Source organism: Theropithecus gelada, chromosome 2, assembly GCF_003255815.1.
Source record: "Theropithecus gelada isolate Dixy chromosome 2, Tgel_1.0, whole genome shotgun sequence".
NCBI classification, from domain to species: Eukaryota; Metazoa; Chordata; class Mammalia; order Primates; family Cercopithecidae; genus Theropithecus; species Theropithecus gelada.
In genome coordinates, this window is record NC_037669.1 from 89876112 (window position 1) to 89892166 (window position 16055).

At 49.2% G+C, this 16055-nt stretch overlaps 1 protein-coding gene across 6 annotated transcripts; it reads left to right on the forward strand.

Moving 5' to 3' along the window:
• Positions 1-1765: 1765 nt before the first annotated feature.
• Positions 1766-16038, forward strand: HYAL1 (hyaluronoglucosaminidase 1). 6 transcript variants are annotated; one of them, XM_025377619.1, is made up of 5 exons: positions 1766-1884; positions 12018-12172; positions 12981-13904; positions 14857-14946; positions 15134-16038. In XM_025377619.1, the coding sequence occupies exons 3-5, from the start codon at positions 13005-13007 to the stop codon at positions 15449-15451; spliced, it is 1308 nt and encodes a 435-aa protein (XP_025233404.1). In that variant the 5' UTR covers positions 1766-1884; positions 12018-12172; positions 12981-13004; the 3' UTR covers positions 15452-16038. The 6 variants fall into 6 exon arrangements, with proteins under 6 accessions (XP_025233404.1, XP_025233408.1, XP_025233405.1 ...); XM_025377620.1 differs by lacking the exons at positions 1766-1884; positions 12018-12172 and adding an exon at positions 12367-12496 and having other exon boundaries at positions 12981-13511; positions 13569-13904; XM_025377623.1 differs by lacking the exons at positions 1766-1884; positions 12018-12172 and adding an exon at positions 12361-12496 and having other exon boundaries at positions 13756-13904.
• The last annotated feature ends 17 nt before the right edge of the window (positions 16039-16055 follow it).

Sequence of the window (16055 nt, forward strand, 5' to 3'; positions counted from 1 at the left end):
AAAGGAGGCAATCAGAATATGCATCTATCTCTGTGAGCAAAAGGATGACCTTAATAGAATGGGAGGCAGATTTGCCCTGAGCAGTTCCTAGCTTGAAGAGGCCCAGGATACTTTCCTTTCACATTTACCCCATTTTCTTTTAAAAAATCTTTTGGAGAAAGCATTTTGCAAGAAAATGAGTATCTGGTCTCAGGTTTCATCTGATCTCTCATTGTTAGATAGGTAGGTCCTGAAAGCTCATTTTTAGCAGGTTGTAAAGTCATGCAGTGAAGAGAAAAATAGGGAGGAGGAAGGGAGAAAAAAAAACAGCAAAAGAACAATCCAAGGCCTGGCGGGGTGGGTCATGCCTGTAATCCCAGCAATTTGGGAGGCCAAGGCGGGCAGATCACCTGCGGTCAGCAGTTCGAGAACAGCATGACCAACATGGAGAAACTCCATCTGTACTGAAAATACAAAAAACTAGCTGGGCATAGTGGCTCATGCCTGTAATCCCAGCTACTCGGGAGGCTGAGACAGGAGAATCACTTGAACCCAGGAGGTGGAGGTTGCAGCGAGCTGAGATCCTGCCATTGCACTCCACCCTGGGCAACAAGAGTGAAACTCTGTCTCCAAAAAAAAATCCTGGAAAAATATAGGCCACGTTACTCTGAAGTCCATACATTGGTAGGCAGGTATGAAAGTGGCTTATGTATGTAAACAGGTTACTGTTACTTTCTTCTGAAGTGTAAGTTGTCTGGCTTTAGTTCACACGCTTTTAAGAAACCACAGCTAGGGCCGGGTGCGGTGGCTTACGCCTGTACTCCCAGCACTTTGGGAGGCCGAGGCGGCCGGATCACAAGGTCAGGAGTTCGAGACCAGCCTGGTCAATATGGTGAAACCCATCTCTACTAAAAATACAAAAATTAGCCAGGCATGGTAGCAAGCGCCTGTAGTCCCAGCTACTTGGGAGGCTGAGGCAGGAGAATCGCTTGAACCTAGGAGGCGTAGGTTGCAGTGAGCTGAGATTGCGCCACTGCACTCCAGCCTGGGTGACAAAGGGAGACTCCACCTCAAAAAAAAAAAAAGAAAGAAACCACAGCTTAGTTTTCAGTGACTCCAAATTAGGAAAATGAAAAAAAAAAAAAAAAAGAAAGAAAAAAATTGAAAACTTTATTTTGAAGACTTGTAGCCAAGAAAAATTCAGTCCAAACTGTAGAAAATCATAAAAATTGGAAACAAAAAAAAAAACAGTTAAGACTAGAATCTAACAACAGGTGTACATTCGTTTTGAAACATAATTTTATTCTCTCCAATTTCCCATTTTACTAAAGACAAATCATGATATGACTTGTTTGCTTATTATACTTGGCCTAAATATTTGTATACAGTGCAGCAAGAATAATTTATTTTGTTCCATAAGAGGAATCTCAGATAAGACTTTTTAAAGCCCTGCCCAGCCATGGATTTGTGCCATCAAATACCCATGAGTTGGGTGGAATTTCCTGTCCTTTCAAGTTGCAACGTAAACAGATAAACCTGGGGCCTCTGCGCCTGTCAGAAAGTGACATCCTTTTTTTTTTCTTTTTTTTTTTAGATGGAGATTCGCTCTTGTTGCCCAGGCTGGAGTGCAATGGTGCAATCTCGGCTCACTGCAACCTCCGCCTCCTGGGTTCAAGCTATTCTACTGCCTCAGCCTCCCGAGTACCTGAGATTACAGGCACCCACCACCACGCCCAGATAATTTTTTGTATTTTTAGTAGAGACGGGGTTTCACCATGTTGGCCAGGCTAGTCTTGAACTCCTGACCTCAGGTGATCTGCCCGCTTTGGCCTCCCAAAGTGCTGGGATTACAAGCATGAGCCACAGCTCCCGGCCCCAGAAAGTGACATTCTTTACTTACTAGAGGTAAGAAACCCTGTACAGGGACTGTGTACACAAAATAGGAGGCCAGTTTTCCCAAGGGCTTTATTGGCTCCGTAAGTTAAGTTTGATTCCTTAAATGAAAGCACACCATTCCAGTCAAAGTCGTGGTCAAATAACGGATTCCTCCAACTGTGTCCTGTTACAAATGAAAACAGATTCTTTTTTTTTTTTTTTTTGAGGTGGAATCTTGCTTTGTTGCCCAGGCTGGAGTGCAATGGTGCGATCTCGGCTTACTGCAACCTCCGCTTCCCAGGTTCAAGCAATTCTCCTGCCTCAGCCTTCCGAGTAGCTGGGATTACAGGCATGTGCCACCATGCCCAGCTAATTTTTGTGTTTTTAGTAGAGATGGGGTTTTGCCATGTTGGCCAGGCTGGTCTCAAACTACCAACCTCAGGTGATTCACCCACCTTGGCCTCCGAAAGTGCTGGGATTACGGGAGTAAGCCACCATGCCAGGTGAAAACAGATTCTTATTGCAGTTATGCAAATAACTGTATTGCCATAAGTTAAGAATACTCACACATAGTTTCCAAATTCTGGAGAAGTCAGGTAGAGAAACAAATATGCTCCAAATTTTGTTCATAGGAGTATACTAAATTGTTAAAAGCTGTCGGCCGGGCACGGTGGCTCACGCCTGTAATCCCAGCACTTTGGGATGCCGAGGCGGGCAGATCACGAGGTCAGGAGTTCGAGAACATCCTGAACAACATGCTGAAACGCTGTCTCTACTAAAAATTAAAAAATTAGCTAGGTGTAGTAGCGTGCACCTGTAATCCCAGCTACTCGGGAGGCTGGGGCAGGAGAATCGCTTGAACCCGGGAGCCAGAGGTTGCAGTGAGCCGAGATCGTGCCATTGCACTCCAGCCTGAGCAACAGAGTGAGACTTCGTCTAAAACAAAATTAGGCCAGGCGCGGTGGCTCATGCCTGTAATCCCCACACTTTGGGAGGCCGAGGCAGGCAGATCACAAGGTCGGATCACAAGGTCAGGAGATCGAGACCATCCTGGCTTACACGGTGAAACCCCGTCTCTACTAAAAATACAAAAAAAATTAGCCGGGCATAGTGGTGGGGGCCTGTAGTCCCAGCTACACGGGAGGCTGAGGCAGGAGAATGGTGTGAACCCGGGAGGCGGAGCTTGCAGTGAGCCGAGATTGTGCCACTGCACTCCAGCCTGGGCTACAGTGCAAGACTCCATCTCAAATGAATAAATAAATAAATAAATAAAATAGGCTGGGGGCGGTGGCTCACACCTGTAATCCCAGCACTTTGGGAGGTCAAGGTGGGCAGATCATGAGGTCAGGAGATTGAGACCATCCTGGCTAACAGAGTGAAACCCCTCTACTAAAAGTACAAAAAATTAGCCAGGCTTGGTGGCAGACACCTGTAGTCCCAGCTACTCGGGAGACTGAGGCAGAAGAATGGCATGAACCCAGGAGGCAGATCTTGCAGTGAGCTGAGATCATGCCACTGCACTCCAGCCTGGACGACACAGCAAGACTCCATCTCAAAAAAAACCCATAAATAAATAAAATAAAATAAAAATTTAAAAATTGGCCAGGCGCAGTGACTCACACCTGTAATCCCAGCACTGTGTGAGGCCGAGGCGGGTGGATCACGAGGTCAGGAGATCAAGACCATGATGAATCCCCATCTCTACTAAAAATACAAAAAAATTAGCCAGGTGCGGTGGCGGTCGCCTGTAGTCCCAGCTACTCAGGAGGCTGAGGCAGAAGAATGGCGTGAACTCAGGAGGCAGAGCTTGCAGTGAGCCAAGATCGTGCCACTGCACTCCAGCCTGGGCGACAGACCGAGACTCCATCTCAAAAAAATAAAAAAAATTTAAAACAAATTAAAAATTTTAAAAATTTAAAAAGCTGTCAATAGCTCAACAGAAAAGTGTTTTTTGTTTTTTGAGACAGAGTTTTGCTCTTGTTGCCCAGGCTGGAATGCAATGGCGCAATCTTGGTTCACTGCAATCTCTGCCTCCTGGGTTCAAGTGATTCTCCTGCCTCAACCTCCTGAGTAGCTGGGATTACAGGCATATGCCACCACGCCTGGGTAATATTTTTGCGTTTTCAGTAGACACGGGGTTTCTCCATGTTGGTCAGGCTGGTCTTAAACTCGCATCCTCAGGTGATCTGCCCACCTCAGCCTCCCAAAGTGCTGGGATTACAGGCGTGAGCCATCGCGCCTGACCTGTTTTGTTTTGTTTTTTGAGACAGAGTCATGCTCTGTTGCCAGGCTGGAGTAAAGTGGCGTGATCTCGGCTCACTGCAATTTCCACCTCCTGGGTTCAAGTAATTCTCATGCCTCAGCCTCCCGAGTAGCTGGGATTACAGGCATGCGCCACTACACCCAGCTAATTTTTGTATTTTTTTTTTTTTTTTTTTTGAGACAGAGTCTCGCTCTGTCACCCAGGCTAGAGTGCTGGAGCGCAGTAGTGCAATATCTGCTCACTGTAAGCTCCGCCACCCGGGTACACGCCATGCCATTCTCCTGCCTCAGCCTCCCGAGTAGGTGGGACTACAGGCGCCTGCCACTATGCCCGGCTAATTTTTTGTATTTTTTAGTAGAGATGGGGTTTTACTGTGTTAGCCAGGATGGTCTTGATCTCCTGACCTTGTGATCCACCCGCCTTGGCCTCTCTGAGTGCTGGGATTACAGGCGTGAGCCACCGCGCCTGGCCTAATTTTTGTATTTTTAGTAGAGATGGGTTTTACCATGTTGGCCAGGATGGTCTCGATCCTCTGACCTCGTGATCCGCCCGCCTTGGCCTCCCAAAGTGCTGGGATTACAGGCATGAGCCACTGTGCCCGGCAGGATTAGCAAACATTTTAAGCAAAAAGTCAAAGAGATTGGTTCATTCCATGCAGTTAATTCCTGTTCTGCTTGATACTCATGAACATTTTAGCTCTCCATGAGTCCTGAAAGTTTTTCCTGTATTCTGATGTCACAGTCTCCAAAGTTATCAGAAACCTGCATTTAAGAGCACCTTTTGGAGTTTTATAGCTGATTACAAAGCCACCTTCTAAACAGGACCAAAACAAGACAACAGTTGTCGATGGATGAAAAAAAAGTTTTAAGGCAGCCATAGTCAAAAGAAAAAATTGAGGAGGAAATTTGCTACCTCTATGGCACACAATAATTTTAACATAATTATGATTATTATTGATAATGTACACTAAGTTAGAATTACAAGAGTTTCCCATAATTTTGGAACACATACCAATAACATATTTATACAAATACAGCTCAAAGAAAACCAAACACTATTTCTTTTTTTTTTTTTTTTTTTTGAGACGGAGTCTCACTCTGTTGCCCAGGCTGGAGTGCAGTGGCGCGATCTCCACTCACTGCAAGCTCCACCTCCCAGGTTCACGCCATTCTCCTGCCTCAGCCTCCTGAGTAGCTGGGACTACAGGTACCCGCCACCACGCCCAGCTAAATTTTTGCATTTGTAGTAGAGATGGGGTTTCACCATGTTAGCCAGGATGGTCTCAATCTCCTGACCTCGTGATCTGCCTGTCTCGGCCTCCCAAAGTGCTGGCATTACAGGCGTGAGCCACCACATCCAGCACCAAACACTGTTTCATATTTGACAATGCTTCCTGTATAATTTTTATACCAAATAAGCCAGATTATATCTTTTTTTTGGACTTTAGGGAACTTGATGTCTTAAAGGATTAATTAGGTTGGAAAAAGACATAATTTACAATTGGATATTGGAAGGTTTGTCAAATATAAAAGGTTTAAAACCCTTGATACTACAAAGTAGGATTACAGGTAATTGTGAAGTCATTTATTTAACCACAGTGTTAACTCAAGGATTTCAAAAAAAGCAAAACTCTTCATTCTCTGATAGAGGAGATTTATTTTCTAAATGAGAAACCCTAGTAAAAACAGCACAAAGCCAATTAAATTTGTTTTTCAAAATTTTGTAAACAATATGAAATTTAATCTTGGTTATAAAATATAACTTCCATAAGCCTTTTAAAACCTTTATAACTTTTATTAAGGAGTTTGTTAATGCCTCAAGAAAACCTTGTTAATCTGGACCAGGAGCAGTGGCTCATGCCTGTAATCCCAGCACTTTGGGAGGCCGAGGTGGGCAGATCACCTGAGGTCGGGAGTTCAAGACCAGCCTGCCCAACATGGAGAAACCCCGGCTCTACTAAAAATACAAAATTAGCCAGACACAGTGGCACATGCCTGTAATCGCAGCTACTAGGGAGGCTGAGGCAGGAGAATCGCTTGAACCCGGGAGGTGAAGGTTGCAGTGAGCCGAGATCGTGCCATTGCACTCCAGCCTGGGCAACAAGAGTAAAACTCCATCTCAAAAAAAAAAAAAAAAAATTTGGACAGGCATGGTGGCTCATGCGTGTAATCACAGCATTTTGGCAGGCCAAGGTGGGCGGATCATAAGGTCAGGAGTTCCAGACCAGCCTGAACTACATGGTGAAACCCCATCTCTACTAAAAATACAAAAATTAGCTGGGTGTGGTGGTGACATCTATAATCCCAGCTATTCAGAAGGCTGAGGCAGAGGAATCACTTGAACCCAGGAGGCGGAGGTTGCAGTGAGCTGAGATCGTACCACTGCCACTGCACTCCAGCCTGGGCGACACAGCAAGACTCCATCTCAAAAAAAAAAAAATTATCTCAGTATTTTTTTCCTTAGCAAACCAAAGCTTAATAATAATATGACAACTTGGCCTTACATGGTGGCTCACGCCTGTAATCCTAGCATTTTGGGAGGCTGAGGTGGGAGGATCATCTGAGGTCATGAGTTCAAGACCAGCCAAGCCAATATGGCGAAACCCCATGTCTACTAAAAATACAAAAATTAGCCAGGTGTGGTGGCACATGCCTGTAATCCCAGCTACTGGGGAGGCTGAGGCAGGAGAATCACTTGAACCCGGGAGGCAGAGGTTGCAGTGAGTGAAGATTGCACCACAGCACTCCAGCCTGGGCCACAGAGCAAGACTCTACCCTGAAAAAAAAAAGTATATGACAACTTGATTATATAAAAGTTTTTGGGCCGGGCGCGGTGGCTCAAGCCTGTAATCCCAGCACTTTGGGAGGCCGAGGCGGGTGGATCACGAGGTCAGGAGATCGAGACCATCCTGGCTAACATGGTGAAACCCCGTCTCTACTAAAAATACAAAAAACTAGCCGGGTGAGGTGGCGGGCGCCTGTAGTCCCAGCTACTCGGAGGCTGAGGCGGGAGAATGGCGTGAACCCGGGAGGCGGAGCTTACAGTGAGCCGAGATCGCGCCACTGCACTCCAGCCTGGGCGACAGAGCGAGACTCCGTCTCAAAAAAAAAAAAAAAAAAAAGTTTTTGGGGCCGGGCGCAGTGGCTCAAGCCTGTAATCCCAGCACTTTGGGAGGCCAAGACGAGCGGATCACAAGGTCAGGAGATCGAGACCATGCTGGCTAACACAGTGAAACACCATCTCTACTAAAAAATACAAAAAACTAGCCAGGTGAGGTGGCGGGCGCCTATAGTCCCAGCTACTCGGGAGGCTGAGGCAGGAGAATGGCGTAAACCCGGGAGGCGGAGCTTGCAGTGAGCTGAGATCCGGTCACTGCACTCCAGCCTGGGCGACAGAGCAAGACTCCATCTCAAAAAAAAAAAAAAAGTTTTTGGGTTTTTGACCCGGCTTGGTGGCTCACACCTGTAATCCCAGCACTTCTGGAGGCTGAGGCAGGTGGATCACGAGGTCAGGAGATCGAGACCATCCTGGCTAACATGGTGAAACCCCATCTCTACTAAAAATACAAAAAAATTAGCCAGGCGTGGTGGCAGGTGCCTGTAGTCCCAGCTACTCAGGAGGCTGAGGCAAGAGAATGGCATGAACCTGGGAGGCGGAGCTTGTAGTGAACCGAGATCTGGCCACTGCACTCCAGCCTGGGTGACAGAGCGAGACTCTGTCTCAAAAAAAAAAAAGTTTTGGGGTTTTTTGTGACTTACAGTGACTGTTCATGACATGGTTGGACTTTCCTATTTGTTCTGAACATCCCTCCTTCTTATTTACTTATTTTGTTTTATTATTTTATTTATTTATTTTTTTGAGACCGAGTCTCGCTCTGTCACCCAGGCTGGAGTGCAGTGGCATGATCTCAGCTCACTGCAACCTCTGCCTCCCAGGTTCAAGCTATTCTCCTGCCTCAGCCTCCTGAGTAGCTGGGATTACAGGCACACGCCACCATGCCTGGCTAATTTTTGTATTTTTAGTAGAGACAGGGTTTTGCCATGTTGGCCAGGTTAGTTTCAAACTCCTGACCTCAAATGATCCTCCCACCTTGGTCTCCCAAAGTGCTAGGATTATAGGTGTGAGCCACTGCGCCCGGCTTATTTTTTTTTCTAGCAGAATCTTGCTCTGTCACCCAGGCTAGAGGGCAGTAGCACAATCTCAGCTCACTGCAACCTTCACCTTCTGAGTTTAAGTGATTCGCCTGCCTCAGCCTCCTGAATAGCTGGGATTACAGGTGTGGGCCACCATGCCTGGATAATTTTTGTGTTTTTGTTGTTGTTGTTGTTGTTGTTTTTGAGATGGAGTCTTGCTCTGTCACCAAGGCTGGAGTGCAGTAGCATGATCTCAGCTCACTGCAACCCCCACCTCCCAGGTTGAAGCAATTCTCCTGCCTCAGCCTCCTGAGTAGCTGGGATTACAGGCACCTGCCACCACGCCGTGCTAATTTTTGTATTTTTAGTAGAGATAGGTTTCACCATGTTGGCCAAGTTGGTCTCAAACTCCCCACTTCAGGTGACCCACCCACCTCGGCCTCCCATAGTGTTGGGATTACTGGTGTGAGCCACCGCTCCCAGCCAAAAAAAAAATTTTTTAATCTTTTTTTTTTTTTTTTTTTTTTTTTGAGATGGAGTCTCGCTCTGTCACCCAGGCTGGAGTGCAGTGGCCAGATCTTAGCTCACTGCAAGCTCCGCCTCCCGGGTTTATGCCATTCTCCTGCCTCAGCCTCCCAAGTAGCTGGGACTATAGGCACCCGCCAACTCGCCCAGCTAGTTTTTTGTATTTTTTAGTAGAGACGGGGTTTCACCGTGTTAGCCAGGATGGTCTTGATCTCCTGACCTTGTGATCCGCCCATCTCGGCCTCCCAAAGTGCTGGGATTACAGGCTTGAGCCACCGCGCCCGGCCTTTTTTAATCTTTTTTTTTGAGACAGAGTCTCGCTCTGTCACCCAGGCTGGAGTGCAGTGGTGTGATCTCGGCTCACTGCAAGCTCCGCCTCCCAGGTTCACGCCATTCTCCTGCGTCAGCCTCCCTAGTAGCTGGGACTACAGGTGCCTGCCACCACGCCCAGCTAATTTTTGTATTTTTAGTAGAGATGGGGTTTCACCATGTTAGCCAAGATGGTCTCGATCTCCTGACCTCATGATCCACCCACCTCGGCCTCCCAAAGTGCTGGGATTACAGGCGTGAGCCACCGCGCCTGGCCTTTTTAAAAATCTTATTACCATATTACAGCTAGAACAAAATGCTGCTAAATTAACAATGATCACACAAAGTATATGATTTCTTTTTTTTTTTTTTTTTTTGAGACGAGTCTCACTCTGTCACCCAGGCTGGAATGCAGTGGCGCCATCTCGGCTCACTGCAAGCTCCGCCTCCCGGGTTTATTTATGCCATTCTCCTGCCTCAGCCTCCCGAGTAGCTGGGACTACAGGCGCCCGCCACCACACCCAGCTAATTTTTTGTATTTTTTTTTAAATAGAGATGGGGTTTCACCATGTTAGCCAGAATGGTCTCGATCTCCTGACCTCATGATCCACCCACCTCGGCGTCCCAAAGTGCTGGGATTACAGGCGTGAGCCACCTCACCCAGCCAAAGTATACGATTTCTGAGCGCTGTAAGTGTAAGCAGAAATTAACACCAGCTGGCTGTTAAATGCTAACTTTAGTCATTTAAAGGAAATTGCAAGGCAGAATCCCAATCCAGTTTCTTACCTAGTGATGGTCTCAGGCTGTAGACTGCTCTCTACCATCCTAGAAGTAGGAAAAAATAATAATAATTTCCCTGTTGGAAGTGAGCTTGAACTCCATAAAGGAGTTACCTGCCTTCCGTCATCATGGAAGCAGGAAAACTTGCCTTCCTTTTGGGAGCAAGTAAAACTCCAAAAAAAAAAAAAAAAAAGTTGTACAGCAAAATAAACTTTAGATCTCAACCAAATTTTGAGAGATCAAGGATTCTCTGGAGGGGGTGCTCCCAGACTTCAGCAAATCGTCCTGTTGGTTTGAGCCATAAAGTTATCTCATGCTGGTACCTAGCATAGATAGGCAATTAGTCAAAGGTCAGGGACATCTCCACTTAGAATCCATCCATAGCTACCAAATGTGAACCCAGAAAATCTGAGACAGCTCTCAGTTAATTTAGAAAGTTTATTTTGCTGAGGTTGAGGATGCATCCGAGACACAGCCTCAGGAAGCCCTGACGACACGTGCCCAAGGTGGTCCGGGCATGGCTTGGTTTTATACATTTTAGGGACATATGAGACATCTATCAATACGTAAGAAGTACATTAGCCAGGTGTTGTGGCTCATGCCTGTAATCCCAGCACTTTGGGAGGCCGAGGCGGGCAGATCACAAGGTCAGGAGTTCAAGGCCAGCTTGGCCAATATGGTAAAACCCTGTCTCTACAAGAAATACAAAAATTAGCTGGATGTGGTGGCATGCACCTGTAGTCCCAGCTACTCTGGAGGCTGAGGCAGGAGAATCTCTTGAACCGAGGAGGCAGAGGTTGCAGTGAGCCAAGATCACACCACTGCACTCCAGCCTGGTTGCAGAGCGAGACTATGTCTCAGAAAAACAAAAAAGAAGTACATAAGCTCTCTCCAGAGAGGTGGAGACAGCTCAAAGCAAGGCCACCCACTGGGGGCTTCCAGGTCACAGGCAGGTGAGAGATAGATGGTTGCATTCTTTGGAGTTTCTGGTAAGTCTTTCCAAAAGAGGCAATGAAGGCAATCATAATATGCATCTATGTCTGTAAGCAAAAGGATGACTTGAATAGAATGGAAGGCAGATTTGCTCTGAGCGGTTCCCAGCTTGAAGGGGCCCAAGATATTTCCCTTTCACACATGGAACAAGTGAAACTACAAATGAATGAACAAGCATGTGCTCACTGACAGCTCATACACATGGTCACACAAACACAGGGTCTCATGCTCACAAGACAGCAGGGCTCACACACACCCAGTCCCAGGCACTGGGTTCCACACTCACACCTACTTGCCACTGAAATTTGTGCAGAGGCTCAGATGGTCACTAAACAGGGCTTCACAAAGACAGTCACTGACCCAGCACATATACAAAGGGTGATGACACAGCCCTGACTTCATGAACATAGTGCCTTTCAGAAACAGGTCCCTACAACAGGGATGACTTATCCACTAAGCACAATAGACCCAAGGCCTAGGGCCACAGTAATTTCAGGGGCCCACAAAAATGTTTTTTTAATCAGAAGAATAATATAAATATAAATATATTAATAATTAATATATAATAGTGTAACCCAGACATGACCTCCTGGGCTCAAGCAATCCTCCTGCCTCAGTGTCCCAAGTAGCTGGGACTACAGGTACACACCACCACGTCCAGCTAATTTTAAATTTTTTTGTAGAGATAGGGTCTTGCTACGTTGCCTAGGCTGGTCTCGAACTCCTGGGCTCAAGCAATTCTCCCACCTCAGCCTCCCAAAGTGCTAAGATTATAGCCATATCTATCTATATATATAGATAGATATATATGTGTTGTTGTTGTTGTTGTTGTTGTTAGACAGAGTCGCTCTCTGTCACCCAGGCTGGAATACAGTAGCACAGTGGCATGGTCTTGGCTCACTGCAACCTCTGCCTCCCGGGTTCAAGCGATTCCCCTGCCTCAGCCTCCCAAGTAGCTGGGATTACAGGCGCCTGCCACCACGCCCAGCTAATTTTTTGTATTTTTAGTAGAGGCGGGGTTTCACCGTGTTAGCCAGGATGGTCTCAATCTCCTGACCTCGTGAGTGATCCGCCAACTCGGCCTCCCAAAGTGCTCAGATTATAGGCGTGAGCCACCACGCCCGGCAGGCCTGGCCATATTTTTTAATATTTTTTTTAAGGAGGCAAAAGGATCCATGAAGGTAAAGTGCCTAGGGCCCATCAATGTCAGATGTAAGAACACTCCCTGAGCACAAGACATGGAGGAACCCAGTCTCCAGTGTCACAAACAGGCCTGCCCAGCAGGGTCTGCCCCCGCCCACCCCCTGCAGCCCCGGTAACATCACAACGCCCTGCCCTAGTGCTGACAGCGTGGGAGGGGCCACTGCTGGCCCAGCCCCACCCCCAACCAAGATCCCTTTGCCAGGGATTTCAGAGGTAGCCCTGATGCCTGGCCTGGCCTGGCTTCCCAATCCAAGGCCCGCCCCTTGGCCCGCCCCTGGCCTGGGCGGGGTGACCCCCTACAAAAGCTCAGAATTTCCAGCAGCCGCTCCTTCCTCCAGGAGTCACTGGTGCTGCTGGGGTAGAATCTAGCCAGGCCCTGCTTAGGCCCCCATCCTGGGGTCAGGAAATTTGGAGGATGAGGCCCTTCAGCCCCAAGGTCAGCAGGGACGAGCGGGCAGACTGGCGGGTGTACAGGAGGGCTGGGTTGACCTGTCCTTGGTCACTGAGGCCATTGGATCTTCCTCCAATGGCTGCCAGGATTTCTGGTGGAAGAGACAGGAAGTCCTCCTCCCCTTGGTGGGGTCAGCCTGGGGGCTGAGGGCCTGGCTGTCAGCCACTCTTCCCAGAACAGATGTCATGGCCTCAGTGGCTCATGGGGAAGCAGGGGTGGGCGAGCTTAGGCTAGAGCAAGTCCTGTGGGAGATGGCAGAGGCCTGGTCAGAGAGGCAACTCAGATGTGCCCTCCAGTGGCCATACTCACCTCCATGCGTCTCCTCTGCCCTCCCGGAGCCCTGCAGGTCAATGTTTAACAGAAACCAGAGCAGCGGTGGATTAATGTGCAAGGGCTCAGCCCCCTAGCCCTGAGCAGTGGGGGATGAGAGACTTTGCAACCTGTTCTCAGCTCTGCCTCCCCTGGCCAGGTTGTCCTCGACCACTCCCGTGCCATGGCAGCCCACCTGCTTCCCATCTGCACCCTCTTCCTGACCTTACTTGATATGGCCCAAGGCTCTAGGGGCCCCTTGCTACCCAACCGGCCCTTCGCCACCGTCTGGAATGCAAACACCCAGTGGTGCTTGGAGAGGCACAGCGTGGACGTGGATGTCAGTATCTTCGATGTGGTAGCCAACCCAGGGCAGACCTTCCGTGGCCCTGACATGACAATTTTCTATAGCTCTCAGCTGGGCACCTATCCCTACTACACGCCCACTGGGGAGCCTGTGTTTGGTGGTCTGCCCCAGAATGCCAGCCTGATTGCCCACCTGGCCCGCACATTCCAGGACATCCTGGCTGCCATACCTGCTCCTGACTTCTCAGGGCTGGCAGTCATCGACTGGGAGGCATGGCGCCCACGCTGGGCCTTCAACTGGGACACCAAGGACATTTACCGGCAGCGCTCACGGGCTCTGGTACAGGCGCAGCACCCTGATTGGCCAGTTACTCAGGTGGAGGCAGTAGCCCAGGACCAGTTCCAGGGAGCTGCACGGGCCTGGATGGCAGGTACCCTCCAGCTGGGGCGGGCACTGCGTCCTCGCGGCCTCTGGGGCTTCTATGGCTTCCCTGACTGCTACAACTATGACTTTCTAAGCCCTAACTACACCGGCCAGTGCCCATCAGGCGTCCGTGCCCAAAATGACCAGCTAGGGTGGCTGTGGGGCCAGAGTCGTGCCCTCTACCCCAGCATCTACATGCCCGCAGTGCTGGAGGGCACAGGGAAGTCACAGATGTATGTGCAGCACCGTGTGGCTGAGGCATTCCGTGTGGCTGTGGCTGCTGGTGACCCCAATCTGCCAGTGCTGCCCTATGTCCAGATCTTCTATGACATGACAAACCACTTTCTGCCCCTGGTAAGTCTTCTGTAACCTGCCCACCTTGTCAGCCTGCCTTGTCAGATATTAGGTCCAGCCTTGGGGTACTTTAGCCTTGGGACATTTTCTTTTTTTCTTTTTTTTGAGACAGAGTCTCACTCTGTCGCCCTGGCTGGAGTGCAGTGGCATGACCTCGGCTCATTGCAAGCTCTGCCTCCCGGGTTCACGCCATTCTCCTGCCTCAGCCTCCCGAGTAGCTGGCACTACAGGCGCCCGCCACGACACCCGGCTAATTTTTTGTATTTTTAGTAGAGATGGGGTTTCACTGTATTAGCCAGGATGGTCTCGATCTCCTGACCTCGTGATCCGCGTGCCTCAGCCTCCGGAAGTGCTGGGATTACAGGCATAAGCCACCGTGCCCAGCCCCCAACCTTGGGACATTTTCATCCATTCATTCTTTTTTTTTTTTTTTTTTTTGAGACAGAGTCTTGCTCTGTCACCCAGGCTGGAGTACCAGGGGCAAGATCTCAGCTCCTGCAACCTCCACCTTCCAGGTTCAAGCGATTCTCCTGCCTCAGCCTCCCGGGTAGCTGGGATTACAGGCATGCCACCAACATGCCTGGCTAATTTTTGTATTTTTAGCAGAAATGGGGTTTCACCATGTTGGCCAGGCTGGTCTTGAACTCCTGACCTCAGGTGATCCTCCCACCTCAGCCTCCCAAAATGCTGGGACTACAGGTATGAGCCACCATGCCTGGTGCATGGGCACATCAATTGAGTGTGTACTTTGTGCCAAGCTCTGTGCCAGGCACAGGCAATTCAACATTTATTGGAATTCATAGGCTAGAGGAGGAAGCAGTTTGCCTCTGGTCCCGTGGCCAGAGCAGCCCCAGGTGAAGGTTATGAATTATTTGCCCCATCCAATGGTGTTCCAGCAGTCTGCCACAGGGTGGGAAGGAGTCCTCACAGAACTGTGCTGTCTCCTTCCCAGGATGAGCTGGAGCACAGCCTGGGGGAGAGTGCGGCCCAGGGGGCAGCTGGAGTGGTGCTCTGGGTGAGCTGGGAAAATACAAGAACCAAGGTGAGCTTAGGCCTGGCATGAGGGTGGGGGTGGGGAAGAGGTGGGGTGATTAAGCTGACTGGGTAGACCCTGACTTACCCTTTCTACCTGCAAAGTCCTGGCTGACCAGCAGGTGAGTGTCTCAGTGCCCTAGGAGGGTCCATACATGACCAAGGTGTCCCTGATGCTCTCCTCCCCTCCCACCTAGGAATCATGTCAGGCCATCAAGGAGTATATGGACACTACCCTGGGGCCCTTCATCCTGAATGTGACCAGTGGGGCACTTCTCTGCAGTCAAGCCCTGTGCTCCAGCCATGGCCGCTGTGTCCGCCGCCCCAGCCACCCTAAAGCCCTCCTCATTCTTAACCCTGCCAGTTTCTCCATCCAGCTCACGCCTGATGGTGGACCCCTGAGCCTGCGGGGTGCCCTCTCACTTGAAGATCAGGCACAGATGGCCGTGGAGTTCAAATGTCGATGCTACCCTGGCTGGCAGGGACCGTGGTGTGAGCAGAAGAGCATGTGGTGATTGGCCACACATTGAGTTGCGCACCTTGAGAACCTAATGCACTCTGGGTCTGGCCAGGGCTTCCTCAAATACAGGCACAGTCATATAAGTCATGGTCACAGTGAAGAGTACACTCAGCCACTGTCACGGGCATATTCCCTGCACATGCATACTTACAGACTAGAACAGTGGCATAAGGAGTTTGAACTACAGCAGACACCATTCATTTCATGTCCATATGCATCCACTTGGCAAGGTCATAGACAATTCCTCCAGAGTCACTGAGCCAGTCTTTGAACTGCAGCAATCATAAAGGCTGACATTCACTGAGTGCCTACTCTTTGCCAATCGCCGTGCTAAGCATTTTATGTGGACTTATTCATTCTTCACAATGAGACTATAAGGAAACTGAGTCACTCACAGTGAGGGTAAACAAGTTGTCCAAGGTTGCACAGCACGAAAAGGGAGAAGTTGAGATTCAAACCCAGGCTGTCTAGCTCTGGGGGTACAGCCCTTGCGCTCCTACTGAGTTTATGGTAACCAGCCCTGCACGACCCCTGAGTCTGCTGAGAGGCACCAGCCCAGCAAATAAAGCAGTCATGATTTACCTAGCTGTTTATTGAGC